We start from the raw sequence: 23,917 nt of genomic DNA, 5'->3' as shown, positions 1-23,917 counted from the left end.
GGCAGGAGAGCGTGTGCAGGGGACTGCTCTTTATAAATCCATCAGCTCTTGTCAGTCTTACTCACTATCACAAGAGCAGAACCGGAACAACTCGTCCATATGATTCAGTTACTTCCCACCAGTTCCCTGCCATGATATGTGGGGATTATAGGAGCTACAATTCAAGATGAGATTTGTGACGGAATACAGCCAAACTGTATCAGGAGTCCTTTCCTCGTTGCTTATTTTTGTCCACTTCGTCAAACATTAGATGGCTGTGGTTGTGCAGCTTTAAGTTCTCTATTCTGTTCCATTGGCGATGTGTCTATTTTTGTACCAATATCATGTTGTTTGGGTTATGGTAGCCTTAGAGTGTAGCTTGAAATTGGGTAACATGATGCCTCTAGATTTGTTCATTTATCTTTGGATTGTTTTGACTATTCAGGCTCTTTTATGATTCCATATGAAGGTAAGAATAATTTTTTCCATTTCTGTGGAAAATGACATTGGTTGTTTGATAGGAATAGTATTAAATCTGTAGATTGATTTGGGCAGTATGCCTATTTTAGCCATTTTAATTCTTCCAATCCATGAGCATGGAATGTTTTTCCATTTGTTCACGTTATCTATGATTTCTTTTAGCAGAATTTTGCAATTCTCCTAGACATCTTTCATATCCTTGGGTAGAGGTATTTCTAGGTATTGTGTGTGTGTGTGTGTATGTCTGTTGTAAATGGGATTGTGTTCTTGATTTGGTCCTCAGCCTGAACATTATTGGTATATAGACATGCTACTGATTTTTCTTTCTTTTTGAGATAGCGTCTCGCTCTGTTGCCAAGCTGGAGTGCAGTGGTGCGATCTTGGCTCCCTGCAACCTCTGCCTCCCGGGTTCAAGCGATTCTCCGGCCTCAGCCTCCTGAGAGGCTGGGATTATAGGCAGGTGCCACCACGCTCGGCTAATTTTTTTTTTTTTTTTTTTTGAAACAGAGTCTCGCTCTGTCGCCCAGGCTGGAGTGTAGTGGCAGGATCTCAGCTCACTGCAAGCTCCGCCTCCCAGGTTCACACCATTCTCCTGCCTCAGCCTCCTGAGCAGCTGGGACTACAGGAGCAGCTGGGACTACAGGTGCACCCCGCCATGCCCAGCTAATTTTTTGTATTTTTAGTAGAGATGGGGTTTCACTGTGTTAGCCCGGATGGTCTCGATCTCCTGACCTTGTGATCCGCCCGCCTTGGCCTCCCAAAGTGCTGGGATTACAGGTGTGAGCCATTGCACCTGGCTGCACCTGGCTACACCTGGCTAATTTTTGTATTCTTTAGTAAAGACAGGGTTTCACCATGTTGGTCATGCTGGTCTTGAACTCCTGACATCGTGATCCACCTGCCTCGCCTCCCAAAGTGCTGGGATTACAGGTGTGAGCCACGGTGCCCCGTGCTACTGATTTTTATACATTGATTTTGTATCCTGAAATTTTGTTGAAGCTGTTTATTAGTTCCAGGAGCCTTTTAGTGGAGTCTTCAGGGTTTTCAAGGTGTAGAATCATATCGTCCATGAAGAGTTTTGACTTCTTCATTTCATATCTGGATGCCTTTTCTTTCTTTCTCTTGCCTGAGTGCTCTGGCTAGGACTTCCAGTACTATGTTGAATGGGAGTGGTGAGCGTGAGCATCCTTGTCTTGCTCCAGTTCTCAAGGGGAATGCTTCCAGCTTTTGCTCATTCAGTATGATGTTGGCTGTGGGTTTGTCATAGATGGCTCTTACCATTGTGAGGCATGTTCCAATGGGAACTTTCTAATGTTTTTTAATATCCAAAAGAGCAAACACCTCTTCCATACTTTTTCAAAATGTATTATTTTACCCAGATAAAATTTGCAGTTAAAAGATTTCCTCCATCTTTCCCTCCTGAAAAAACTCAGTGGCATTTTTGTCAATTCGCTTTAAAATAAAAAATTAATCTAGAAATACTGACTATTTTATAATAGTATAATATTTAGTATAATATTCAGTATAATATTTATTTATAATAAATAAAAATTATAATATTTATAATATTCAGTATAATATTTATTCTGTATAATAATATTCAGCATATTTATTCAGAAATAGATATTCAGTATTTCCTTATCAAAGGAGATAATATTTGGTGTGAAGTATTTTATTGTAACTGAATTGTGATTTGTGTTCCTCTTCAAATCAATTATTCCTGTTGCTTATGGCTGTTTAGTGTTTCGTATCCAGCATGAGTTGGATAGCCTTGTAATTCTGTTTGCTAATTTATTGCATCTGCTATGTTTTTAACTTTCCTCCAAACATACATTTCTATTTCAGTATTGTAGTTTCATTCTTAGGGATTTTAAATGACATTGAAAATAGTGATTATTGTGTCTGCCCTCTTCCAAGAGTCTCGCCTCATTTTAATTTTCCATCTTGTTGCCTAGGCCAGACCTTTCAGAACCATGTTCAGCTGTGCTTAGGGAAGGCAGGTGTTTGGGTCCTGATTTGATTTCTGGAGAAGACCTCCAAAGTGTCACCCTGAGGAATGCCGTTCACTTTTGGTTTCATATAGAAATTCTCATAATCAAGAACGCAACCTACTATTCTAAAAGGTTCTGAAAAAGATCAGAATTGGTGTTTAATTTTATCAAATGTCTCTCCAGGATCCATGGAGACTGCTGTGTTATTTAATTACACTATGGATATGGTACAGTATTAATGATCAAAGGTCATTTACAGTCTTGGAATAAATCATTTTGTTAGGTTTTCCTGGGTGCTCTCATATATACTCTTCTGCCGAGACTTCTGCTGGTGAGAATTGTGTAAGGAAGTGATCTTTTCCTGTGAGGGTGGGTGGGAGTTGATTAGATGGGGCAGAAGGGGACTTTCTGGGGTGGTGGCAATGTTCTGTGTCTTGATCAGGGGATAATTACCCAGGCGTATACAGTAGTCAAAGTTGGGCAGAACACTTACAAAGTGAACATTTACTGCATGCCACTTATGTCTCAATGAGTCACCAGCACACAGAGCCCAAGAGCTATGCAGGACCAGAGGTTTGTCTCCATCTCCATGGAGACCCGAGATGGGAAGCGCTGCAGGTCTCTTGCTGGCTGGTGGTCAGGGTCAGTACTGGACTGCAGGACTCCTGACTCTGACCAGAGCATTCCCCACTGTGTGTTACAGGAACAGGCAGTAGCTGAACGGCGGGTGTCAGAGGACGCTGCTGGTTCCAGTGAATGACGCTGAGCCCACTAAGAGTAAGCGTTTTGTGCCTTGAGACGCAGCAGGAGGACAGGGAATAGGGACAGTGTCCTACCTGCTGTCCCTATAGCGAGAGGGCTCTTCTGGAGCATTCACTGCTGGAAGCAGGGGGTCCCATGTCAATCCTGTGCTGATTGTCCTTGGAGCATCGAGACCCTAAATCTCTTCTCTCTTCTCAGTCAACACCTTGCTGGATGCCTCGGCAACACTGGATGAAGGACATGCAAAGGAAACAATTCAGGACCACATGGTGGACTCCGAGAAGCTCTTTTATGAAGAAGATGACGCAGGCTTTGCTATGTCGTCCCTGTGAAAGCATCTCTTCAGGAAACTAGAGCTTTCCTCGTTTACCTTTTCTTCTAGAAGGGGAGGCAGCCTGGAAGAGACAGTCCAGTACTTGAACCATGCCTCAACTAACTCTGCGATCCAATATGGTGTAGCTTACCAAAGATCCTAGAACTTTGTCAACACACTTGAAGTAATTTTTATGAAATACTGTGTGTGATAAGGAAACTGGGGAAATTTGTGTAAGACTCTTGGCAGCATAGAGTTATACGATTGTGTATTAAGGGTCGTTTTCGTCCAAGTGCTCATGCCTGTAATCCCACCACTTTGGGAGGCTGAGGCTGGTGGATCACTTGAGTTTAGGAGTTTGAGACCAGCCTGGTCAACACAGTGAAACTCCGTCTCAATTTAAAAAGAAAAAAAAGTAGTTTTAGGATGTCATTCTTTCCAGTTCTTCATCATGCGACAAGTCCTTTTTTTTTTTTTTTTTTTTTTTGAGACGGAGTCTCGCTCTGTCGCCCAGGCTGGAGTGCAGTGGCGCAATCTCGGCTCACTGCAAGCTCCGCCTCCCGGGTTCACACCATTCTCCTGCCTCAGCCTCCCGAGTAGCTGGGACTACAGGCGCCCGCCCCTGCGCCCGGCTAATTTTTTCTATTTTTAGTAGAGACGGGGTTTCACCATGGTCTCGATCTCCTGACCTTGTGATCCGCCCACCTCGGCCTCCCAAAGTGCTGGGATTACAGGCGTGAGCCAGACAAGTCCTTTTTTAAATTTCTTATATTGCAAGCTCCATCTCTACTGCTATGTGCATTTAATGACATCTAACTATAGATGCTGCACAGCCACAATGGTTTATCTTACAGTTTTTTCACTTTAGAATGGTTTTATCTATCTAGTTATTAGCTGTATTTTCAGTTTAGGATATTTTTGAGTTAATGATGAGATTATCAAGACATAGCCCTATGCTAAGTCATGAGCATATGGACTTATGAGGGTTCGACTTAGAGTTTTGAGCGTTAAGATGGGATTATTGGGGCTTACCCCCACCTTAATTAGAGAAACATTTGTATTGCTTATTACTGTATGATGTACATCTTTCTATTTTCCGATTTTTGTGTAATGATGTAAATGTAAGCATGGATGAACTTTAGAAAATGCACTTTTTAGGTTATTTACATAGGTTGCCTGGATACAAATCAGCAGTGAAAAATCACTGGAAATATAACTAGTGATGGAGGGAGAAATCCTCCCTCCGTGGGAGGCACTGACTGTGTTCCAGTTCTCCCTCCTACGCCCTGAGACTGGACGAGGGTTTGATGACTGGCAACTTCTCAGGGGGCCAGCCTGTCTTACTTGATTTTAGAGGTATATAGCCGTATTTATTTATAAATAAATATTTATTTATATTTATTTATAAATCGATGTTGACATATGCCCAGGATTTTGAAGAGCATGGTATTTTTGGGAAGCCATGTGTCTGGTTTGTCCTGCTGGGACCGTCATGGGACTGCATCTTCCTACGTGTCCACAGCAGATGAGGACAGTGAGAATTAAGTTAGATCTGAGACTGTGAAGAGCTTCTCTTTCAAGCACCATTACCGTTGAATATTAGTGAATCTTGGGCCTCCTTTGGACTCAGGGCAGAGCAGGTGTTTATCTGCCCCGGGATCTGCCATGGCATCAGGAGGGAGGAGTGGATGGTGCTTGGGAATGGTGTGAAATGTTTGCTGACTCAGGAGTGGATGGGCCCCTCTCCCTGGTGGTCTGTGACCCTGAGTCCCTGGGCTGCATTTTAGGGTACAGATTCCCTATTTGAGTCGCTTGGTTTCTCTGTAAGCATCTGACTCATCTCAGAAATATCAGTTCTTAAACACTACGACAACGAAACCTAAAATGGGTGACACATTTGTCCTTGTGTCACGTTCCATTATTTTATTTAAGAACCTCAGTAATCATTGTAGCCTCTTTCCAGCAAACCCTTTTCCACAGCAGTCCAGTCGTGGTAGGATAAATTACAGATGTAGTCATTCTAGCAGTTTCAGTCTTTTCCATCTCAAGGCATTATGTGTTTTGTTCCGGGACTGGTTTGGTGGGGACAAAGTTAGAATTGCCTGAAGATCGCACATGCAGAGTGTTGTGTCTGTGGAGTATTAGGAGGGGATGGCCTTTCTGGTCTGCGCACTTCCATCCTCTCCCACTTCCATCTGGCGTCCCACGCGTTGTCCCCTGCACTTCTGGAAGGCACAGGGTGCTGCTGCCTCCTGGTCTTTGCCTTTGCTGGGCCTTCGGTGCAGGAGACTTGTCCCTTCTTCAGAGGCCTTCCTTGAAGATGTATCTGGCCTATCAGCCTCATCAGTGTTTAAGCTTATTCCTTTAAAGTAAGCTTCCTGAGAACGTGAAATTGTTGGCGTTTTTTGGTGTTGGTTGGTTTGTTTAGGTTTTGCTTTACACTCAGGCCAAATAACATATAACACCTGGTTATGTATGAAATGCTCCTATGTTTATGATCAAAATAAATGTGAAACCTCATATAAAAAGAGGTGTGGTGTTCGTTTATTTCCATCCTCCCCTCCTGTGACAGCTCTGAGTGACAGGAGGCCAGGGTTTCGTTCCTGCTGGGACTCCTTACTTGTCCCCTCTCTGCCTTTGGTGTGTCAGGGGAGGTTCCTGCCTATGACTCCCTGGATTTTAAAGGGCCAGGTTCTTGGGCACTGGAATTCACATGCACCTCCTCCCTGTTTCTCTCCTGTCTGCTCCTCCCCCTGGGGAGAGGGACAGCAGCCCTTACCTGTATCCCCATCAGTGGACCCAGGTTGCTCAGCCCTGCAGGCACCTGGGAGACCCATTTCCCACTCCCCTTGCCCTGGAGGACTCTCTCTCTCACTCTCGCTCTCGCTCTCTCTCTCTGTCTCTCTGTCTCTTTCTCGCCCACAGCTCCCAGGAGGCCCAGGTGTGCCCCCATGCTGTCTTCCTTCCCCCGAGGGTAGGTGGGACTCCTCCAGGCTACCCCCTGCTTCCCTCCTGCACTGCCCAGGCCCTCTCAGCTAGAACATCTTTCTCAGGCGAGGTGATGCCTGAGCTCTGAGCCCACAGCTCCACTGCCTCCTGGCTCTGCCCTTCCTCCATGGGACTGCATCTTTTACATCTATAAAGGATGTGGGTGGTGAAATTTCGGTCAGGTTAGAAAACAGAAAGGGGCAATTGTGGCCCAGCTTTTGCCCCTTGGTGGCTGGGAGCTACTGTTTCCATCCTCCACATTCTTCCAGCCCCGTCCTCCTCTCTGGACCAACCCTGCTTTTCCTCCTCCTCCATTCTCCCTCTTCTTCCCTTTATCCCACCCAGCAGTAAATAAATGTCACAGGGGAGAGATCAGTATCTGGCCCAGTGGTGCAGAGGTAAAGATTTTACCAAGACAGTTGTAGGTAAAGAAAAGCAGATTTATGACCAGGCACGGTGGCTCACACCTGCAATCCAAGCACTTTGGGAGGGCAAGTTGGGAGGGCAACTCCTCCCAAGGTCAGGAGTTGAGGACCAGCCTGGCCAACATGGTGAAACCCTGTCTCTACCAAAAGACATAAAAATTAGCCAGGAGTGGTGGCGCATGCCTGTAATCCCAGCTACTTAGGAGGCTGAGACAGAATTGCTTGAACCCAGAAGGGGAGGTTGCAGTGATCTGAGATCACACCATTGCACTCCAGCCTGGGTGATGCGAGCAAAACTCCATTTAAAAAAAAAAAAGTAAGAAAAAAAAAAAGCAGATTTATTAGAGAAAGTAGGAAAATGTGTAGCAAGGATGCAATGGGCAAGCCAGCAGAAGAGGAGCTGACTGCAAAGTGACAAAGGCTTGTTGGAGATTTTATAGGCTAGTGTTTATGACGACTGTTGAAGAGGGCTTTGTGCAGTACTGATAAGCCAAGGTTGCAGTGAGCCAGCTTGCAGGTGTCTGATGATAGCTGAGTGTGGGAAGATTTCGAGTTATTTGCACAGGAGGGTTTTGTGTCCTGGACCACAAAGAAAGGCAGACTTACACAAACTGTGAAAATCGGAGACAGATTTCAGTCAATTTAGAAAGTTTATTTTGTCAAGGTTGAGGATGCATGCCCTTGACATAGCCCCAGGAGGTTTTGAGGACATGTGCCCCAGGTGGTCAGAGCACAGTTTGGTGTTTTGTTTTTGTTTGTTTTGTTTTTTTTTGTTTTGTTTTGTTTTGTTTTTTTGAGACGGAGTCTTGCTCTGTGGCCCAAACTGGAGTGCAGTGGCCAGATCTCAGCTCACTGCAAGCTCCGCCTTTTGGGTTCACGCCATTCTCCTGCCTCAACCTCCCGAGTAGCTGGGACTACAGGCATACACCACCTTGCCCGGCTAGTTTTTTGTATTTTTTAGTAGAGACGGGGTTTCACCGGGTTAGCCAGGATGGTCTTGATCTCCTGACCTCGTGATCCGCCTGTCTCGGCCTCCCAAAGTGCTGGGATTACAGGCTTGAGCCACCACGCCCGGCGTTTTGTTTTGTTTTTTGAGACAGAGTCTTGCTCTGTCACCAGGCTGGAATGCAGTTGCATGATCTCAACTTACTGCAACCTCCACCTCCTGGGTTCAAGCTTCTGCCTCAGCCTCCTGAGTAGCTGGGATTATAGGCGCCAGCCACTATGCCTGGCTAATTTTTGTACTTTTAGTAGAGATGTGGTTTGCCACATTGGCCAGGCTGGTCTCAAACTCCTGACCTCGGGTGATTCGCCCACCTTGGCCTCCCACAGTGCTGGGATTGCAGGCGTGAGCTACCACACCCAGCTGGTTTTATACGTTTTAGGGAGACTTGAGACATCAATCAACATATGTAAGATGAACATTGGTTCAGTCCAGAATAGATGGGTTAACTGGAAGCAAAGGCAGGACAACTCCAAGCGGGGAGGGGACTTCCAGGTCATAGGTAGATAAGAGACAAATGGTTACATTCTTCTGAGTTTCTGATTAGCCTCCTCAAAGGAGGCAATCAGATGTGCATTTATCTCGGTGAGCAGAGGGTGACTTTGAATAGAAGGAAAGGCAAGTTTGCCCTAAGAAGTTTTCAGTTTGACTTTTCCCTTTAGCTAAGAGATTTGGGGGCCACAAGATTTCTTTTTGTTTCATACTTACCTGCTTTCTCTTTTTGCTTTCCCCTGCTCCCACCAGCCTGGCTCCCTTTCCCTAATTAGGACTCCACAAGAAGGCTCTGTGTCCTCTGGCCTTTCATTACAAGAGACTCCTATTCTCTAGGCCAGTGCCCCTTTCCCTGACCTTTGACTCCAATCTGGTCCACTCCCAACACACACCAGGAACACCCATGGAATGCCCCTCTGAAGGTGAGGATAGGAGTCTACGGTCTCAAGATGGACATAGAGCCAAAAGTTTGTGTTTGAAAATAAATCTTGGACAACTTTTCTGACCAAGTTCATAAGGTAGCTTCCTGAAAGAAACAGAATTACTGTGTTAAGAGGCATTTTTTCCTGCACACACACACACCCATGTGCACACCACATACACATGCACGGTTTTGGTTCCAACAGCACTTCATTAGTCTTGAGCTGATGTGCTTGTTCTTTCGTTTTTGTTTTCTCAAACTAGGAAGAAATTAATTAACTTAAATATGCATTTATTTATTTTTGGACTTAAATTTCACATGTTTATTAGCTGTTTGATTCTCTTTTCAAACTGACCGTTTACAACTTTTATCCTGCCTATTGAGATACACGTCCCTGCCCATGCACCTTCTCAAGTGCAGATAATAGGTTTCTACTTTCTTGTTTGCCATTTTATTTGGTCAAATATTTTCAGGTGCAGAATTTTTAATGTTAAGAAACTTAAGCTATTGATATATTTATTTTGTCATTCATTATAATCTTATGAAAGTCCCCTCCTGGACAAAAGGCAATGTAAAATTCTTCAGTAATTTTTTTTTTTTTTGAGACAGTTTCACTCTGTCACCCAGGCTGGAGCACAGGGCTCACTGCAGCCTTGACCTCCTGGGCTCAAGCTTCCTGCTTCTGTCAAGGGTTTATCTTTCTATTTTATTCTTTGTAGTCATCATGAATGGGATTGTCTTATAGTTATGCCATTTCTCATCAGACCAATAGAATCCTAAATCTTCTTCTCCCACCCTTTTCTCCTTCCCCTACTGTATCCGACCTTGTCCCCTAACACCACCTTACACCGATCTGTCTTTCCCTTCCTCTTTCACCTTCCCTCCTGGCTGTAGTTCAGGGCCTACGTCAGCTAGAGGGCCTCCTGAAGGACTGCGGAGTCCTGCATGACAGGCACTGGCCCAGGGACTCCTGCGCACTCCAGCTGAGGCTAACCTGAATTTGATGAGCAATTTGATCGCCCTATTTCAAAAATTTAGTGTACTAGGCCGGGCACGGTGGCTCACACCTGTAATCCTAGCACTTTGGGAGGCAGAGGTAGGCGGATCACCTGAGGTTGGGAATTTGAGACCAGCCTGACCAACATGGAGAAACCCTGTCTCTACTAAAAATACAAAATTAGCCGGGCGTGATAGCGCATGCCTGTAATCCCAGCTACTCAGGAGGCTGAGGTAGGAGCATCACTTAAATTCCAGAGGAGGAGATTGCGGTGAGCTGAGAACGCGCCATTGCACTCTAGCCTGGCCAACAAAAGCAAAACTCTCAAAAACAAAACAAAACAAAACAAAACAAAAGAATGTAGGCCAGGCGCAGTGGCTCATGCCTGTTATCCCAGCACTTTGGGAGGCCAAGGCAGGCGGATCACGAGGTCAGGAGATCAAGACCATCCTGGCTAACACAGTGAAACCCATCTCTACTAAAAATATGAAAACAAAATTAGCCAGGCGTGGTGGCGGGCGCCTGTAGTCCCAGCTACTAGGGAGGCTGAGGCAGGAGAATGGCGTGAACCCGGGAGGTGGAGCTTACCATGAGCTGAGATCGCACCACTGTACTCCAGCCTGGGCGACAGAGCGAGACTGTGTCTCAAAAAAAAAAAAAAAAAGAAGAAGAATTTAGTGTACTAAAGAATGTAAAATGTTTCATTAATACTTTATTGTACATTAATTACATGTTGAAATGAGAAAATGTTGGCTATATTACATTGAATAAAATGTCATGAACATTAATATCATGTATTTCTTTTTACTTTTTTCATGAAGATATTAGAAAATATAAATTTGTGGCCTGGTGCAGTAGCTCATGCCTGTAATCCCAGCACTTTGGGAGGCCAAGGCAGGCGGATCACAAGGTCAAGAGGTCAAGATCATCCTGGCCAACATGGTGAAACCCCGTCTCTACAAAAAATACAAAAATTAGCTGGGCATGGTGGTGTATGCCTGTAGTCCCAGCTACTCAGGAGGCTGAGGCAGGAGAATCACTTGAACCTTGGAGGCGGAGGTTGCAGTGAGCTGAGATCGCGCCACTGCACTCTAGCACTCTAGCCTGGTGATGGAGTGAGACTTCGTCTAAAAAAAAACCAAAAAAACAAAAAACGGAAAATATAAGTTTGTATTCCAGACTCAACTTATATATCATTGGGTAGTGTATGTAGAACATTTCACACACATCTCATTTAATCCTCCTTGTAGTCCCTGAGCTGGTGATGTTTGCTCCATTCTACAAGCTAAATCATCCCTCAGAATCTGTTTGCCGCCACCTAGCTCTACCATAGCGCCCGTGAGTGAAGCTAAGTTACGTTTAAAACCAAGTTTGTGTCATCAGCAAGATAATTCTACAGGAGGCTCTCCACTTTTCCTCTCTTCGTGGAAGCACCAAATAAACATCTACGCATGAATCAGTTTTATCTGAGAGAAAACCAGAAACTAGTGGAGAGACTCCTAAACATGGGGAACTGAGAAAACATCCACAATGAAATGGGCAGAAGCTGGGACACATTCACACACAAACAGCACCTCGTGCGCACTGCAGTGCGATCAGGAGAAAACTCCCCACTCCCAGCTTCTCCCCTGAGGAGTCAAGTGCTTAGGCCACCCATATAGTACCCCAACTTTTACAGTTCCCCTGGAGGGTTTAGCTTTTATATTACCTAGATGTGGGAGCGGCAGACACCTTTCCTGCTCGCTCTTCAAACTGCAACCTGGGCTGGGCACCCACCAGAAGGACAACTGGAAATGTGGCAGGTACACCAGGCTGTGGCCCTGCAGTGATGTGGCTTCTCTGTTCCTCCATGGCCCCTCCCCATGGTGCTCCATCCTAGTCTTCAGAAGCTTCTGCCCCCAAGCTCAGGGAGCCGGTACAGAGGTGCAGGTAGGAGCAGGTGCAGCCTCTGCTGGGTGGAGGACATGTGCCCTGGGGATCCAATCCAGAGTGACTGACACCAGCCCTGAGGATGTGGTTTGTCCTCCCACACAACCTCACACAGTCCACTGCCAACACAGTCCACTGCAGTTTATACAGGGCCTCTGCAGACTTTTATCTCTTTCTTATTTTACAGGAAGGAGCTGGGCCACACCAGAGTCACAGAGCTGAAGAGGAGCACGGCCAACCCTGGCCGTCTTCAGCCTCCAGTCTCTGGGCTTTTTGACAGCCTGAGTGTCTAAGCTTCTGAGCCTTCAGAATTTCTCAGTTCCTACTTTGATAGAGAGAGGGGCGGGGTGGAAGGACCTGGCACAGAGATTGGACCAGTCCAGCATTGACAGAGCCAGGACCTGGGGTCAGGAACCAAGCTCAGCTCCAGGCTCATTTAAGGTCATCCTGACAGCTTGAGGACAGAGACCTTATCTCCATTCACAGGCGTGGCAGGTGGCAGGGACTGGACCCAGCTGACCACGGTTTCCCAAGTGCACAGCTGGGAATTCAGTCTTCCCTGCCACCCTCCCCTGCTGTCTAATCTGAGGTCTGCAGATCATTTACATTCAGTGTCAGAAAACTCCTGGACCCTGGAAAATCCTCTAATAACGTTGAGAAATCAAAAACACAACAGTGAGATGTACCATTGTTTACTTCTTAGACTAGGAAAGAATGAAAGTTCAGAGTAACAAGGGTGTAGGACTCGGTGTGAGAGTAAACTTGTTATAATTTTCTTTCAGAGCACAATTTGTCAAAATCTAAACAAAATTTAAAAATAATTAACTCATTGACTCCAAATTGTGCTTTTAAGTAGTGCACATGGCTATCTGGATATATGATACCTATAAGATGATTGCTGTTAGAATTTTCAAAAACAAATGCAACTATCCACAGAAGGCAACAGTAGAATGAGCCATAGTTCCACTATGAAAGAAAACACTATGCTTTTGTTTAAAAGCATGAGACAAATGAATGTATTGACCAAAACATTTAATATAATATATATATATATATATATATATATATATATATTTTTTTTTTTTTTTTTTTTTGGCAGAGTCTCTCTCTGTTGCCCAGACTGGAGTGCAGTGGCGCGATCTCAGCTCAGTGCAAACTCCACCTCCCAGGTTCACATCATTCTCCTGCCTCAGCCTCCCCAGTAGCTGGGACTACAGGCACCCACCACCACACTTGGCTAATTTTTTGTATTTTTCAGTAGAGACGGGGTTTCACCATGTTAGCCAGGATGGTCTCAATCTCCTAACCTCATGATCCGTCCACCTCAGCCTCCCAAAGTGCTGGGATGACAGGCGTGAGCCACTGCACCTGGCCTAGCTTCAGAGTTTTAAAAAAATAATTATGCCTGTAAATACATCTTTCTGCCAGTGTTTCCAAGGCATCCTGCAGGGTGTGGACCAAGGAGCCCCACCTGGTTTTGCTGATGCATCTCACCAGCATCCATACAAGGCATCCCTTGGGCTCGCTGCATCAGCTCTGGCCACGAGGATCTCACTGTCCAGGAGGCTCGGCTGCCTCATGAGCGGTTTCCAGGAGTTAAAGGGCAGGATCTATCCAAAGTTGTAGAAGCAAAGCCTCTGAGCTGGGTGGAGAAAGCCACCGAGACAGCCAGGTGAACTGGGACTCAGTTCAGAAAGGACAGAAGATCCCACATGAGGCCCAGAACCCAAGGGGGGAACCTGGAGAGTCCCCTGTGCTGGCAAACCTATCGCTGTAGCACCCATCCGCTCCACCCGCTTCCCATCCACAGAGAGCGTGCCCACACTGCCTGGCCTCCCTGGCACCCAAGGTGCTGCAGGGAGTCAAGGTCATCAGAGAATCAGCCCTCACACAGGGCTGAGAACCCACCTGGTGAGGTTGGATGGACAGTACAGAGGCAGAAAGTAAAGTGGGTGAGAGCCCGAGGGAGGGAGAGACAGTGGCTGCAGCGGGTGCTCAGAGGAGGGAAGAGGTTGCCTGGGCTGCGCTTGTCATGGGAGCAGGTCCCAGGGTGGCCACTTCTGCATCTGCAGAAAGCACAGGGCCTGGGGCAGGGGATCTCTGTTTATACCCAGCTTAGCCTCATTCCCTGAGGCTGGGGCAGAGGTAGGTGGGGGCAAACAGATCCTGAGCAATAAGTGAACCCCAAGAGAGAAGAACCCCACCCAGATCTCGGAAATGTGAGGATGTGAACCCAAAATATGAGACAGGTCTCAATCAAGTTAGAAAGTTTATTCTGTGGCCAGGCGCAGTGGCTCCTGCCTATAATCCCTGCAATTTGGAAGGCCAAGGCCGGTGGATCACTTGAGGTCAGGGGTTTGAGACCAGCCTGGCCAACTTGGCAAAACCTTGTCTCTACTAAAAATACAAAAATTAGTTGGGTGTGGTGGTGCACGCCTGTAGTCCCAGCTACTCAGGAGGCTGAGGCACAAGAATCTCTTGAATCTGGGAAGCAGGGGTTACAGTGAGTGGAGATCTCGCCACTGCATTCCAACCTGGGTGACAAAGTGACACCCTGTCTCAAAAATAAATATATAAATAAATAAATAATTTGTAAAAAGTTTATTTTGCCAAGGTTGAGGACACACCCATGACACAGGCTCATGAGGTCCTGAGGACATATGCCCAAAATGGTTGGAGTCAGCTTTCTGTTATATATTTAGGCAGAGATGGGACATTAATCAATATGCGTAAGAGGTACATTGGTTCTGTCCAGAAGGGCGGGACAACCGGAAGTGGAGGCTTCCAGGTCATAGGTAGATAAGAGACAAAAACTTGCATTCTTTTGGATCTTTGATCAGCCTTTCACTGAGTACACAGCTTATATGTAAAAGGGTAGAGGGAGAGGAATAGTCACTCATGCCTTATCTGGCTCAGTGAATCTGCATTTTTCAGAAACAACAGGGTGGAGGAAGCAGTCAGATATGCCTTTGTCTCAGGTGGGCAGAGGGATGACTTTCTGTCCCACACCTGTGAAGATCAGCTATCAATGTAGCTGATCTTGTAGCTGATCAATGTACATTGCCAAAGTGAAATTCAGCAGAACTGTTTTAGGGTAAGGATCTTGAGGCCCACAAAGAATTCTCTCATGGGCAAATTGTGAGGGAGGTATATAGCTTTTTAATCTTCATAACTATCTTATTTAAGAATAAAATGGGAGGCAGGTTTACCTGACACAGTTCACAGCTTGACTTCTCCCTTTGGCTTAGTGATTTTATGGTCCCAAGATTTATTTAGCTTTTTTCACAAGGGATTCAATAAAATGTGTGTGCATCGCACTGCACACCGCCTTCCTTAGAGAGAGAGAGGGCCAAGAATACGAGGTTATGTTTTGTACAGCCTCATTTAAAGAACATGAAAAGAAACAAGTGACATTCACTGATATTCATTCATCTTTTTCATCTGAGATCCTTCAGCTTTTAGGTGTCTATAAAAGACAATGGGCCGGGCGCGGTGGCTCACTCCTGTAATCTCAGCACTTTGGGAGGCCAAGGCAGGTGGATCACGAGGTCAGGAGATTGAGACCATTCTGGCCAACATAGTGAAACCCCATCTCTACTAAAAATACAAAAACTAGCCGGGCATGGTGGCATGTGCCTGTAATCCCAGCTACTAGGGAGACTGAGGCAGGACAATCGGTTGAACTAGGGAGTTGGAGGTTGCAATGAGCCGAGATCGAGTGCCACTGCACTCCAGCCTGATGACAGAGCGAGACTGCCAAAAAAAAAAAAAAAAAAAAAAAAAACAATGGAGAACCCCCTTGATCAGAGTCCGGAGTTGTGGATTCCAACAGTGATTCTGAGAAGCCACCAGCTGTGGGACCTGGTGCATGTCACCTCCCCTCTTTGGTCTCCATGAAAATGATGATAAACCTCTTATCTTGAAGAACTTACAGATTCTCTGCCCCTCTTTGGTCACTGAGATGTAAGTTCATGCAGTAAACTATTCACTTAACAAGCAAACAAACAAACAAAAAACAGGGTCTTACTCTGTCACCCTGGCTGGAATGTAGTGCCGCAATCTCAGCTCACTGCAACCTCAGTCTGCTGGACTCAAGCAATCTTCCCACCTCAGCCCCTTGAGTAGCTCGGACTAGGTGCACACCACCACGCCTGGCTAATTTTTGTATTTTTAGTAGAGACGGGGTTTCATCATGTTGCCCAGGCTGGTCTGGAACTCCTGGACTCAAATGATTTGCCCACCTCTGCCTCCCAAAGTGCTGGGATTACAGGCATGAGCCACCGGTCCCCAGCCTCAGCTGTTCATTTCTTGAGTGTTTCATTTCCTCTATGATAACTATATACTCACAAGTAACCATTATGCAGTCAAGACAGAGAATTTCCACCATTCCCAGAAAGTCCCTTTCTGCCCCATTTAGGCAATTTTCACCACCCCAACAAGACACAGCTACCTCCTCCCTGGCTTTTAGGAGACTAATGACTTCCATATATATGAGGGTACTTTGGAAAATCTAACGTAAAAGCTCATTCAGAGAATGTGAATATGTTAAAAAATAATGTACTGTATCAATAGTATCAATAAGTAAGCATCATGTAGTCTCAATGGAGGCTGAAAAGCCATTTAGCAGAATTATTCACCTATTCTTGTTCTTAGAACAGAATAGGAGGACAATTCACAATGGTAAGAATTTTTGCAGAAAAACAGGAGCCGGCCGGGTGCAGTGGCTCACACCTGTAATCCCAGCACTTTGGGAAGCCGAGGTGGGCAGATCACCTGAGGTCAGCAGTTCGAGACCAGCTTGACCAGCATGGCAAAATCCTGGCTCTACTAAAAATACGAAAATTATCCGGGCATGATGACACACACCTGTAATTCCAGCTACTCAGGTGGCTGAGGAAGGAGAATTGCTCGAGCCTAGGCGGCAGAGGTTGCAGTGAGCTAAGATCATGCAACTCCACTCCAGCCTAGGTGACAGAGTGAGAAAAAAAAAGGAATAATTTGTCTGAAGAAAATCACAAGACTTAATTGAGTTATAAGAAAATACTTGAATTGAAGCATGTTCTATGATAAGAAAAGTACTGAAGAGATCTTAATTCTATCTTTTTTAAGTGTTTATTTTTAAGTATATAAATAGTTCTTGTCTCACTAGGTTGGTCTCGAACTCCTGGCCCCAGTGATCCTCCCTCTGGGGCTTCCCAAAGTGCTGTGATTACAGCATGAGCCACTTAACCCAGCCTCTTATGATCAGTTTTTTGGTAAGGAAACTGCTCCTCATTGGTACAGTTTTACAAATGGCCCTTGTTCTCATTAATCTGAATTGAAGATGACATATGTTGTCCTTCTAGAGGCAGGTGGCACCACAGTAGTTAGAAGTTTCATGAGGGGATTCTGTAGGCGTGCCCAAGAAGTCCATGATGGACAACATGGATGGCATGTCTATTCTCTTGTGCCTTCTGAATGGCACAATCCATCTGCCCTTCCTTCACGCACTTGTGCAGTAAACATCTACCTACACCTGCTTTGAGCCAGGCACTGCTCAAGGTTCTCGTGGCATATAAGGTGATAAAACAAGATGGGGCACCTCCCACATGGAGGTGACAGTGTCCTACATAATATGTGTAGCCTGGGCTACATCATCCCAGCAAGCTTTTTGGTGAATTATCAAGTAGACAAGAAAAGCAGAATTGGGAATCAGACAAGAGAGGTTCAAGGTGCAGCTGCATTGGTTAAAGGCAGGGACCTTTCCTGAACATATTGCATTGTCTTTCTGGGTCTCAGTTTTCCTCATCTGCAATAATGGGCTGCTAATACCTCCTCACAGAACTACTGTATTAATTAAAGAAGGCAATGTATATAAAGCAGTTAATTCACTGTCTGTAAATATTAGGAGCCCAATAAAAGCTGGATCCCTTATGTCTGTGATATAGATATTTTTGGTTAGACAGAGTCTCACTCTGTCGCCTAGGCTAGAGTGGAGTGGCATGACCTTGGCTCACTGCAACCTCTGCCTCCCAGGCTCAAGCAGTTCTCCTGCCTCAGCCAGCCGAGTAGCTGGGATTACAGACGTGTGCCGTCACGCCCGCATAATTTTTGTATTTTTGGTAGAGCCAGGGTTTCGCCATGTTGGCCAAGCTGGTCTTGAACTCCTGGCCTCAAATGATCTCTGCCTTCGTGCTTTAGGCATTAGCAGTGTGCACATTCCTAAGGAACACACCCACGGCACTGCGGGGGGTTCTGGGCTCTGTCCATTGACAGTTCCCTTTGACTGTGAGGATGGAGCTGTCTTCTATACACAGATGTCTGACAGCAGGTCCTCAGGCTGTGGTCATCTATGTCAGGTCACAGATCAGGAAGGTGCAATACCAAAGCCAACTCTGGACTTTCTAAAGCCCTCAATTCCTTTGTGGCATTACCATTATCATCATTTCCATGTACAAGATTGAAGATTTCCACTAGATTCAAGTCAGGTGTGGCTGACAGGGAAGACCCTAGGTAGATCTCTTTTTTTTTTTTTTTTCGCTCCGTCGCCCAGGCTGGAGGCTGGAGTGCAGTGGTGTGATCTTGGCTCACTGCAAGCTCCGCCTCCCGGGTTCACGCCATTCTCTTGCCTCAACCTCCCAAGTAGTTAGGACTACAGGTGGCGGCCACCACGCCTGGCTAATTGTTTGAATTTTTAGTAGAGACGGGGTTTCACCGTGTTAGCCAGGATGGTCTTGATCTCCTGACCTCGTGATCTGCCCACCTCAGCCTCCCAAAGTGCAAAGATTACAGGTGTGAGCCACTGTGCCTGGTCGGCCCTAGGTAGATCTCTTTAGCCCTCCTTTGGGCCACCAAGTTACCTGGAAACAGGTAGATTCAAAGTTAGTCAGGAAATGATCAAAGACAGAAGGAGAAAAGTTAGGGAATATTGGAAATAAGTGCCAGGGTCTACCCACCCTCACTTTTTGCATGGCTACCATTCAGACAGCCTAAAAGTGAACCAGAGGAAGGAAGGGAATAGTCACAAATCAGAAGACAATGATTCTGGTTGATTCTAGGAAGAGCTCAGCTAGCCCCTACCTCTCCTCTGCTTCACCACCAGCACCCAGCCCACATTCACCAAGACCTCAACAGTAAGAAATCACACGGCCATTTGGGACGGTCAAATAGTCCCAGGAAAAGAAAAAATTGATTGGGCTAAACTCATTTCTCCATCAGATCAAGATCTACAAACCATTATTGAGCAAACTCTTTGTGTTAGACAATGTATATAAGACACAATGTGGAAAACAAAGAGATGCCTGATGTTTAAAAAAAGGAAAACAAGTAGCTTATTACTTCAACAGAATTTATGCAGTCAGCGAAAAGAAAATGACAATAAAAGGTAAGGAATGTTTGTGTCAAGTGAGGAGTAAAGAGAATAGCTGCCGTATTTCTGAGGAAGGAGAAACCTTTTGGATGAAATGGAAGAGGGAATGTAGGCTAAGGTAATTGTAATAAGGAAAGTGAAGACAAAAGGGGTTGGTCACTTTAGAGTGAGACCTGAGTCCTAAGGAATTTGACAACAAGCAGATGTCCATAGAATGAGCTGTAAACAACAGCTGGACTAGCTTGATTGTCTGTTGGGGAGAAAGTCTTCAAGTAAAAGAAAAGTAAAGCATCTGGTCAGAGAGACTGGAAGACCGTGTCATACGGGAGAGGTCAAACCATGAAGGGTTCTAAATGTCAGTCCAGGAAGTGCAGGCTTTACTGCATCATCACATAAGCACTCATAATATGTTAGAAAGGGGTAACGCACTTCGGAGTTTTACACTGTCCTTCCATTTGTTGCTATCTTGGATCAAGAAACCATTCTTGTAATTCTCCTGAAATTAGAGATGTAATCACTAGGCAAGCATTTGCTGCAGGGAGGGAGAGGTGATTGACACATTTGTGGGGTTTCCATCTGCGTTTTTAATTATTTTATTTCTTGAGCAAGATGAGAAAACATTAAAGTACCTTGTATGATGGTCCATACCTTGTGGTACATCTAAAAAATTTACACTTGAACAAGAAAAATAGAAAACAAGAAAAGGAGAAAGAGAAGGAGGGGGAAGAAAAGGAGAGGAGAGGAGGGGAGAAAGGAAAGAAAATGATAAAGGGAAAAGGAAAGCAGAAAGGGAAGGAAAGGGAAAAGGAAATGGAAAGCAGGGAGGAAGAAAGATGGACAGCCACCCTATTGTGTAGACAGTTCACAGGATATCTCAGAATCCACCTTTTATTCTGATAGGGATCTGGACCTATGTGATTACTGCCTCAATGGACCTCTTGGTGCTCCTGCAATAAACCATGTGAAGGACAAGGCGAGGCTATGGGATGATGCCTGTGAGGTCTCCCCCGGGAATGCGGGCACAGCATTAGAAAAGACAGCTAGAACCTTTGACAGCCTAGTATTCCATTCCTGCCAGGGGCTGCTCCTGAACTCACTCTAAAACATGAAGCATGCCTGAAATATTTTATCATGTCCATTTTATCATAGGAAAACTGAGGAACAGGTAGGCCAGAATTCTGTCCCAGGTAGTAAAGAAGACAGCAGTGGTGCCCACCACTTCACTACCTGCATGTAAAATGCCCACCATATGGAATGTCATCAAATGTTTAAAATTTCCTTTAGTTTTATTGACAACCCCCAATATTCTGAGTTTGGACAATTAGTGGTCTTTTAGTGCATTTTCTGAATAGACTGCTGGAAGTGACATTTCGCCCACCCAGTCCTGAAGGTGACCAACATGCAAAGTCATCTTTGCCCTTTTCTTTGACTTCTCTGATTTGGGTTTTACCATCTCTCAACATGAGCCTGTTGCTCAGTTTTCCTCCTTATCCTCCAGCCCTACAGGCTTGCCTCACTCTCTCCCTGCAGAATCACTGTAAAGGTCTGCCATCGGACAGCTCTTCCCCTCCTTCAGTGTTGAACCCATGCCTGCCTGTCCAGCACACAGGATGCCAGACCCACCCATTTAGTGTGACACTGGTTGAGGCTCACTGCCCAGCACCCACAATCCTGCTCATGAACCAGACTCATCTGCTAGTAGATTTTCCCTTTCAATGGAGAAGGGTTTCATAATAAAAGTTCTTTCATCGCTCTTTTTAGTTTGCATCCTCAAATCTGAAATATACCATAACAGACTCTTGAGAGAGCCTTTTTAGGCCAAGCACGGTGGCTCATGCCTGTAATCCCAGCACTTTGGGAGGCCGAGGTGGGTGGATGACCTGAGCTCAGGAGTTTGAGACCAACCTGGCCAACATAGTGAAACCCAGTCTCTACTAAAAATACAAAAATTAGCTAGGACTTGGGGGCACGTCCCTGCAATCCCAGCTACCCGGGAGGCTGAGGCAGGAGAATCACTTGAACCCAGGAGGGGGAGTTTGCAGTGAGCCGAGACTGAGCCACTGCACTCCAGCCTGGGTGACAGAGTGAGAGTGAGACCGCATCTCAAAAAAAAAAAAAAAAAAAAAAAAATTGAGAGAACTTTTTAAACAAAATATTTGCACGTACAGTGAATCATAAAATCCTCACTCTCCGTGAGATTCAAAGCCCAGCACTGCAGACCCCGTCAGTGGCAGATCCCACCTTTTCCTCCAAGGGTCGTCTGCTGTGTCCATTTCTGTCACTGAACTGGCTGTCTCTCATGGTCTTGCTCTGCATGAGGAGGATGGGGGAGCGGGTGGGACACGGGAAGCTTGGGACATGTGGGAATATCCCACAAATATCCAGGCCCAGTTGAGACATTGGCAGATGAAATGGAAAGCAGAGAAAGATACAGGGAGCTCCGAGGGGTGGGATGAACAGGACTGGTACTGATTTGGTCCTGACAGGCAAGAGACATGGGGCAGTCTCACCAGGGTAAATTGGTCATGTGTTTCTGAGCCTGGGGACCGTTGTCCCAACCTGAATGGTCTCCCCAGATTATAGAATCCAGGCCCTGTTGCTATTCAGAGAATCGTGAAGATAAAATAGATCTTGAATTACTCATTTATAAAATAAAGTATTTCCACTGTGTAATCATAGCTTGGTCACATTCTTTTTTCTGGATTCCATTGTATTTAGGAGGGGTAAAGCTGTTTGCCCATCCGTAGAGATAACTTTGAGGAGTTCAAGACTTTAGGGCTGGAAGTAACCACAGATGTGGTGGACATAGCAAGAGAACTAGAAGGGAAACCTGGGCTGGGCACGATGGCTCATGCCTGTAATGCCAGCACTTTGGGAGGCCGAAGCGGGTGGATCACGAGGTCAGGAGATCGAGACCATCCTGGCTAACATGGTGAAACCCCATCTCTACTAAAAATACAAAAAATTAGCCGGGCATGCTGGTGGGCACCTGTAGTCCCAGCTACTTAGGAGGCTGAGGCAGGAGAATGACATGAACCCAGGAGGCGGAGCTTACAGTGAGTTGAGATCATGCCACTGCACTGCAGCCTGGGCGACAGAGCCAGACTCAGTCTCAAAAAAAAAAAAAAAAAAGGGGGAACCTGAAGATGTGACTAAATTGCTGTAATCTCATAATACAGTGTAGCACTGGCAAAAGGACAGATACAAATCACTAGAAAAGAATTGAGAGTCCAAAAGTAAACCCATACCTTTATGGTCAATTGTTTTTTGACAAGGATGCCAAGACCATTTCATGGGAAAAATCGTCTTTTCAACAAATGGCAACTGGATAGCTACATGCAAAAGAATAAAGCTGGACTCTTATCTGACACCGTATACAAAAATTAATTGAAAATGGATCAAGAGCTAAACTACAAAACTCTTAGGAGAAAACACGGGGATAAGGCTTCATGACCTTGGATTTGGCAAGAATCAATAAATACCTGTTGAATAGAAGAACCAGAAACTGCAGAAAACAGGAAGAACATGGAAAAGGAATGTTATTGATGAATTCTGAGATAATTTTTGTATATGGTGTATTATAAGGAAAAGGAATATTATTGATGAATTTTGAGATAATTTTTGTATATGGTGTATTGTAAAGAAAAGGGTGGTGTAAAGGATTGGAGATCAGTCTTAGAATATACCTGCTGGACACGATTCTCCCAAAGGGCTATGTTTCCACTGCTGTGAGGCAGGTGACTGATCATGAACTCTGATGGTTGTGGCTGAGCCAGGTATGACATGTGGCAGCAAAGCAGGGGTTGGCATGAGTGGCTTCCAGATCTCCTCCGTCACAAGATCAATTTCACATTCCATTCCCCAAGCCTCCAAAACTAGACAGAACTCACGTCTTTCTCCCGGTTCTAAAACTCAACCATTTGTTTGTACTTATATTTGTCTCTTTGCCCCTACCCCCGCCCAGCCCTTGGCAACTACCATCCTACTGTCTGTTTTTATGAATTTGACTACTCTAGGTACCTCATATAAATGGAACTATGCAGTATTTATTTTTTTCTTGTGGCTGGCATATTTCACCTAGCATAATGTCATCACGATCCATCCACTTGGTACCATGCATTGGAATCTCCTTTCTTTCCATTGTGTGTTATAGATAGCACATTTTGTTTATCTATTCATCTGTCGATGGACACTTGGGTTGTGTTCACATTTTGGCTATTGTGAATAATGCTCCTATGTACATGGCTGTCCTATGTACATGGGTGAGACCCTGCTTTAGATTTCTTTTGGATGTATATCCAGAAGTAAAATTGCTATGTTTTCTTCCAAGCGTTGCATAATTCTTATAGATCTTTTTTTTTTTTTTTTGAGACGGAGTCTCTCTCTGTCGCCCAGGCTGGAGTGCAGTGGCGCGATCTGGGCTCACTGCAAGCTCCGCCTCCCGGGTTCACGCCATTCTCCTGCCTCAGCCTCCCTAGTAGCTGGGACTACAGGCGCCCGCCACCTCGCCCGGCTAGTTTTTTGTATTCTTTTTAGTAGAAATGGGGTTTCACCGTGTTAGCCAGGATGGTCTCGATCTCCCGACCTCGTGATCCACCCGTCTCGGCCTCCCAAAGTGCTGGAATTACAGGCTTGAGCCACCGTGCCTGGCCAATTCTTATAGATCTTACACTTAGGCCACATATGAAAAGCCAACAGCTACCATCCTACTCAATGGTGAAAGACTAAAGGTTTTTCCTCCAAGATCAGGAACAAGGAATGGAGGCCTCTTTTCAACAATTCTATAGTA

General features: G+C 45.4%; 1 protein-coding gene across 1 annotated transcript in view; it reads left to right on the top strand.

The window, feature by feature from the left end:
* The window catches only part of LOC102136128 (tumor necrosis factor receptor superfamily member 10D-like), a 29,703-nt gene extending 23,650 nt beyond the window's left edge, over nucleotides 1–6,053 (top strand). Inside the window, exons 8-9 of the mRNA XM_065518990.2 lie at nucleotides 3,154–3,227; nucleotides 3,411–6,053. Of these exons, the coding sequence (XP_065375062.1) occupies nucleotides 3,154–3,210 (57 nt within the window). The 3' untranslated portion in view covers nucleotides 3,211–3,227; nucleotides 3,411–6,053. The remainder of the gene's footprint in view (nucleotides 1–3,153; nucleotides 3,228–3,410) is intronic.
* Nucleotides 6,054–23,917: the final 17,864 nt, after the last annotated feature.

Source organism: Macaca fascicularis, chromosome 8, assembly GCF_037993035.2.
Source record: "Macaca fascicularis isolate 582-1 chromosome 8, T2T-MFA8v1.1".
NCBI classification, from domain to species: Eukaryota; Metazoa; Chordata; class Mammalia; order Primates; family Cercopithecidae; genus Macaca; species Macaca fascicularis.
Note: the sequence above shows the minus strand (reverse complement) of the source record. Positions and strands in the feature narration are given on the sequence as shown.